At 33.6% G+C, this 7,023-nt stretch overlaps 1 protein-coding gene across 1 annotated transcript; it reads right to left on the bottom strand.

Moving 5' to 3' along the window:
* Positions 1-1,290: 1,290 nt before the first annotated feature.
* Positions 1,291-6,008, bottom strand: LOC131661859 (protein INVOLVED IN DE NOVO 2-like). The gene is made up of 8 exons (XM_058931499.1): positions 5,823-6,008; positions 4,738-5,655; positions 4,310-4,491; positions 3,488-3,577; positions 3,096-3,383; positions 2,364-2,573; positions 1,737-1,966; positions 1,291-1,571 (listed from the first exon to the last, which is right to left on the bottom strand). Exons 2-7 carry the CDS (start codon positions 5,645-5,647, stop codon positions 1,739-1,741), a joined length of 1,908 nt encoding a protein of 635 aa, XP_058787482.1. The 5' UTR covers positions 5,648-5,655; positions 5,823-6,008; the 3' UTR covers positions 1,291-1,571; positions 1,737-1,738.
* Between the last annotated feature and the right edge of the window lie 1,015 nt (positions 6,009-7,023).

Below are 7,023 nucleotides of genomic sequence, written 5' to 3'. Positions count from 1 at the left end.
TTTATGTTCAGATTTTCTTTATTATAAGTGAGACAAATTGATATGAACATGTTCTAAATGAGAGGGTAGTACTAACAACGTGAGCTATTCTTGTCGATGATGAAGCATTTAAAGCCTTACAGTTCCAGTATCCACTACAACTTTTTTGGGCATCTCCATGACCAAAACTTCCTCCACGATGTGTAAAATAAAAAGCATAATTGGTGAGGTTGGTGGAATCTCAAGCTCAGAAAAGGATATGGCTCCGAACTAACTCATAATTCTTAAGAAGGCCAAGAATACATAAATTATGTAGACACTATCTAATTTCTCAATCATATTCTTTGAATCATCATTTGTAACAAGAAATTGAAACATGTTTACAACTTATTTGACTCGAATAACATAAAATATGATGTCGACATCGGTCATCAAAAGGGTGCATCATAAAGGTGTTGAAGGTCACTAGAATATACATTTTGTCATTTTTTTCAAATATTATAGCAAGTTGTATACAAGTGATAATGAACCAACAGCTCGTCAAAAAAAAAAAGAAAGAAAGATAATGAACCAACAGAAAAGACTCATGGATTGTCATATCAGATATTAATCAACAGTCTACTCGCTCTCATTCAACACAACTCTTTATGATGCAAGAATTTTTGTCTAAGAAACCTCATGTTTACACAACTGGCCAATTTACAGATTTAATCCTTGGGATTCTTGAATGTTATAACGATAACCTGCGATAGCAGAGAAAATGAGACTACTAACAATAGCTCCATATTTGTTAGTCTCATTCTCTAGGAGTTACATGAACACATCTTTGACATAAATTGAATATAACGGCGTCAAAAAATGAAATGTGAAATAACAAAACACAAAACAAAAGCAACATCCCTGAAATAGGGGCCACTGATCCAAACCGAACTAAAACAGATTAGAGTGCCTGACAAATAGAATGGGTTTGGCAGTGAACTTGACAGGGGTGACGCATAAGCTTCATGCACTGAAAGACCAAGAGATTCACTAAAACAATTTTGACAAATTCAGAGATTCACTAATTAAACAATTTTGACAAATTCAGAGATTCACTAATTAAACAATTTTGACAAATTCAGAGATTCACTACCAATTTTTTGTCTTAACAGTATAACAATGCCTTGGCAAGAAAGCTAAAAGATGCCTTATGCATCCCCATACACACTAAAATCTTAACAAAATGCTCTTACTCATAGAAAGTAACATCTTGCTGCTTTTTGATCTGGTGGGTTGTTTTTAGACCCTCACTTCTTCATTCGAAGAGAAGAAGAAGAAGAAAGAAACATGATAATTAAAAGGCTAATAATATATAGTCATACATGTCGTACACGCTAGAGCTAGAGATAATACAAAGACTGTCACTCTAAGAGCAAAAGCAGTTTGAGTCTTGAAAATTACCAATTGTCTAGTGAAACTAACTAGTTTAACATATCCATAGATCACTTAAACATAGATAACCTTAAGTTCACAGCTCTATAAATATGGATGTGTGCAAACCAGCTGCCATGCATAAGTTATTATATTTGCGCCATCAACATCAACCATCCTTTCTGCAATAAAGCCATTGTAACATGAAATTGTTATTAAAACAGTAGCAGTATTCATATGGAAAGGGTGTAAGACAAAACAATTGGTCATCAATTTCTTTTCTTATTTTTTTCACAAGTTAAGAAAATTTCAGTAACCTGAATATGAAGTAATTAAGTTATACAAACCTTCACAACATTCCTTTCTTGCGTTTCCATGTGTTCAACAAAAATTGTACTCCTTCCTTCAAAGTTGCTCTTTTTCCAGTTTTGTAGTTCCATAATTCAGATGTTACATATCGCCCACTAGGATTATATTCATTAATCTCTGTTAAAGCTGCCACCACTGCATTATATGCCTTTTCACCCACTTCTTCTCTCAGTCCATTCAGTTTTTCATCATCTTCTTTAATAAATTCCTGAATCAAAACATGCGTGAAACCAGATAACCAAGTGTGATTGTTAGAAGTTTCACCAAATCAGAAACAGCAGAGGATAATTGTAGATTAAAAGGAACCTGAAGCCATTGTAACCTATTCACAAATTAAACTTCCTTGAGCCGATATAAACAGAGAAAAGAACAAGGTGGGTAAAAATGCAACAAGGAGAAAATGCGATTCTCAAAGAATTCATACTACAAGGTTGTCTATTCATCCTTTCCCCTATGACATTTCCAAACAAGGCTCGACACCAGTAAGTCCCTTAGATGACGGAAAAAGTGACACAATTATAGGTTCAAAAGGCCAAATATTCACCCTCTTCATGAAGAGGTAATATAAATATATAAAAAGAGAACCATGTTTAACAGAAACATACTCTTTCTTTCCCGTCAATCATGACAACTTTGAACGGATGCCAATCTGGGTCTTTTAGATACTCTTCCCACAATGAACACAGTTCTGTAGCTTTGTCTTCAGCTTCCTCCTCATTATATCTTTGCTTCATAGCTTCAAGGAATGGCTCAGTGTCAAGTTCCCCCATTCTCTTCACACCAATTTGGGCTCGAGTTGCTATCTCTTTAATAGCCTACAAGATACAAAACAACATTATTACTAAATCTTTCAAGCAATATTGAACAGTAAAATGTATAGGAAAGCTTCAAAAATTGCAAGAGTTTTTGAAACATTAAGTCCATTATAAAAGTAATGTAACAAATAAGCAGTGAATATTGGCACAATGACAACTTGGTCTCGTCTGCATAATCAAATTATTGACCATTCAAAGCATTTTGACCAATATGAGTCAGTAAGATGATACAATGAGATTATAATTTTACTCAAGTCACTTTTGTTACCTTGGTCTAGACTATAAAAGTTAATAATAGAGTTGACCAAATAGAAAAGACACCCACATATATATACCACGTCTGTGTTTCATAGAACACTTTATGCAAGCAAATAAAATCATTTAAAAAGGCCAATTTGCCAAGTAATTAAAGTATGAAAGAATTGGAAACCTGCCCCCCTTTGCATAGATGATCTTCCAAATTAATATAATGAGTCAATTAACTAAAATGCAGAGACGTATCTGGAAAAAAAGTACTCTTACATTAATCAATTCTTTTCGAGCCTCCTGCAGCTCATCGTTACTCTTACGCTCCTTGATTATTAGTGTTTGGTTCAATGCATCTAAGTCTTCAGATGCCTGTTCCTTCTCCCTTAAACCCTTTTGCAGTTCATCTACCTTCTTCAAAACTTCTTCATCGTCATCGTCTTCTATGTGCTTCAACACACTTAGTGATCCTCTAAGTTGCTGAATCTCCAATTCCAGCTTTTGTTTCATATCCAGTTGTTTTTCAAGCTGAATGATTTTAGCATGGAGTTCTTCTTTTTGTTTCTGTATAATAGACATTCAAATAGCATAAATAAATACTACGTTACTCTGATCCTGACAAGCACAATTTTGATCATTAACAAAACTAATAGAAAGGCAGTACTGACCTTTTGATCTTCAGCCAGTTTCAAAACATTTTGATCTGCTTTCAGTTGCTCTATTGAAGCCATCTGAAGAGAGCTATTTTTCGTTGTATTCTGCATAAACAATAAATGCCAGCAGAGTTAAACAAAGCCTTCTACAAGCTTCTGAAGCAAAATATTATTTAAATGACTTCGCAGACACGGTAAGAACATAATTTCATATCATTAAAAGCATAGAATATAACCACACATTGGAGTTTACCATTTTAATTAGAGTCAACAATTACTGTTAAATATTGGTACTATTACTATCTTCTCCCACATCACCAGGGACTTAAAGTAACAAGCAAGGGAGCACTACCAAGACTAAGATCAGAGACACACTTAGTCGAAGTGCACAAATAGTCTATACATAGATTATAAGGTTCCATTAAGAATTCAATCATGAGCTACTTTCCCTTTTAAAGTAAATACACCTGCAATCCGTACACAAACTTGTTCTGGATTCACAATCTTCAACGAGGTACTACTCGAATAAACACCAGTTTTATCATAATGCCTGTATTTTCAGAATTAACTATCCAAAGATTCAACAGAAAATAAACTCCCAACCAATCATTCCATGATTTTAAACATGATAAGCAAAGTGGATATTGATTAAGCTTGGTTGATAAATCCTTCATTGAAAGCACTAAAACATCTAAGTATCAATCATGTGGACAAACATTTGTCAAAAAAATCATATGAATAGTAATCTATATCGTACACAAAAAAAAGTTGTTTCATCAATATAAATTTTTCATGAATCCCAATCATAGGGGATGGAGCAAAATAAAAACACTATACCTCCTCAATCTCCTCTGCCAACTTTTTTCTTTCACTTTCATTATGTGCTTCACGTTTTTCCAAAGCAATTCTCCGCAATTCAAGCTCACTTTTCTGAGATTCCAGTTGCGATTTAAGCTTTTCGTGATCATTAAAAATCCTTTGGAAGTGATCCTTAGCACTTGCCTGTACTTTCTTCATCTCTAAATTCAAAGATCACGAAATTTAGAATTAATAATCAATTCTTAAAATTGTAAAATAAAGTTCAAGCATAGTAATATTCATTCGAAATCAATTAAACTATGCCATATTTTAGGGTGCAATCATTGCAATGATTCTAGCAATATTTGGCACCACCACACTGGCAGTTATATGTGTAACCAAAGCACCAGTCGCAAATCAGAAACATGAAAAACTAAACACCCACAACCACAACATATACTATCTACCTTCATTATAAGATTGAATGAGTAAATCTTTTTCTGTCATGGCAGAATTCATTTTCGCCGTAGTCTCGGTGCATCTTGCTTCAATCTCAGATAAGTGCTTGGCTTTCACTTGAATAATGTTGGTCAAATTGGAGACGAGTCTATCTTGCCTCCGAGCCTCCTCTTCCATAAGCTCCGGTATAGTTTTAACATCAGCCATCTTTCGCAAATGTTCACCAATAATGTTATTCACATTGTAGTCATCTGCTCGGGCAACCCATCCATAAAGACCTGTCTTTGGCCCGGTATTAACAAACCAATCCTTTTTCCCATGATGTTCTAACGCATACGCTTTTTCAAATGCAAGTGCATTATCTAAGCCAGGCCAGTTTTTATTGAACTCCACAAGAGCAGTTCCAGAGTGACCTTTGTAATTCCACAAAGGGTTTACTCGTACCGGATTGAAACCCCTACTTCTATACTCATCTCTAATCTTGGAACCACTCGCCCCGACCTTGCGCCCGTCTTCAGTTTTGCTAGTTGGAATGTTAACTACTATCCCCATCCAAGGCCATACAAACTGCTCATCAGAATCAATGCGAGTTTCACTTTTATCATCATCAACTGGTTCCGTTGGAGCATCTACATTCATAAGATCCTTTTCTAAATATTTCACTAAAGCCAAATGAGTAGCCTTTTCTCTTGGCTTTCGCTTTGATGAACTACTCTGACCCACCCCAGAAGCATGTTGCAGAAGCTCCTTGTATAAATAATCTCGTTTTCTTTTCTTCGGACAGTATGGACAGGTGAATTTCTCGTCCGAAGTCTTCACACTCTGACTTCCATTTTTTAGTTCCTCGTAACATTTATCTTCGTATTCACCTATTTCAGAATCACTGATATCAGTATCCTCCTCAGAAGAGTGAGACATTATAGCACCTGGAATACAAATAACACAATCTTATGTCAAACCTAAAAATAATTGAAATTCACATGCATAGCTTGATATAAAACCCAATTATAAACAAAAAAGAAAGGGGGAAATGATTAGCCATGATATTGAGCTTGAGAAAACAGAAATGCAGAAATGGTTTTGACGATTTTACCGAAAAATGCGGAGAGATTTTCACCGGAAGAAAAACTAGAAGCTCGGTGAAGGATCTGGAACAAGGGGGTGTGACCTTGATCTACGAGAGAGAAATCATAAGAACTCGATTATAACGTTCTGATTTTAGGGATTTGATAATGAATTTCTGTTATGTTCAGCTACACTGTACTAATGAATGCGACTGATTTTACACAATCGAAGCTACAGTAAGGGGAATATTTGTGTACGGTGCGGTCTTCCTCATATTCGTGGTCTTCACTTTGATAATGCATTTACCATGCGAAGATACACGTGGCGTGTGGAAAATTGAGTGATGATTTTTGATTGGGGAATGAATCTAGAGTCAATGATGAGAGTGCATGATAGTGACACGTGGCTATTAAATGCAATGAAACCCTACACTTGTTTTACTATTTTCTATTGTGCTGACAAGCGACAACTAGATGAACGTTAAAATTCTTAAATTAGCAAAAAAATCCTCAATTAACAAAACTTCCTCATCTGTTTTAAAAAAAACAAAACTTCCTCATTAACATTTTCTATAGTTTAATCAATAATCACTCGTTTTGCCTATATTTGTAAGAATCACTTTCCATTTTTTCAATAAAATATTTTTTATAAACTTTTAAATACATTGATAACTTTTTTTACTAATATTTATATTAAATTTATAATTGAAAAACAAAACAAAAAATCTTATTGTATTATTAATCATAAATATGATACATATAACTAATTAAAAGAGACCTAAAGTCTAATCTACACAGATTCAGGTCAGGTTAGACTTTTTTTTTTAAATAAAAAATATTTAGACTTTTTTTTTTTAAATAAAAAATGTTTAGACTTTTTTAAAAGTCTATTTAGCAAGAAGACTAGGTCACAAACCATATAAAAACCCATTTAAATACGAATAAATTTATTACTGTTATATTATAATTTATATTTTGAATTAAAATACGTAAAATAAATTATATTTATATTGAACATATTATGAAAATAACTTGAAAACTCCTTGTGAACAATCTTATAAGTCGTTGTCATAAGTTGTTTCAATACGTTTTCTCTAACAAATAATATCATAAATTTTATGCTAATAGGTAAACTCGGATGAGACAATGAAAATAAACGTTTATGCCCGTTGATTTTTTAAATTGTTAGTCTATACCAATATTCAAATGAAATAGGCTTTTAGGTATGAT

The sequence above is a fragment of the Vicia villosa genome, linkage group LG3 (assembly GCF_029867415.1).
Source record: "Vicia villosa cultivar HV-30 ecotype Madison, WI linkage group LG3, Vvil1.0, whole genome shotgun sequence".
NCBI lineage: Eukaryota > Viridiplantae > Streptophyta > Magnoliopsida > Fabales > Fabaceae > Vicia > Vicia villosa.
The sequence above is the reverse complement of the archived record's forward strand: the minus strand, read 5'-3'. Positions and strand labels throughout refer to the sequence as shown.

What these genes read in the sequence shown, in the direction of transcription:
- LOC131661859 (XM_058931499.1), bottom strand. Translation starts at nt 5,647, where the DNA reads ATGTCTCACTCTTCTGAGGAGGATACTGATATCAGTGATTCTGAAATA. An exon ending in CTCGAAAAGAATTGATTAAT is followed by an intron (nt 2,574 to 3,095) that starts GTAAGAGTACTT and finishes TGTATCTTGTAG; the next exon opens with GCTATTAAAGAGATAGCAAC. An exon ending in TGATTGACGGGAAAGAAAGA is followed by an intron (nt 1,967 to 2,363) that starts GTATGTTTCTGT and finishes GTTTTGATTCAG; the next exon opens with GAATTTATTAAAGAAGATGA.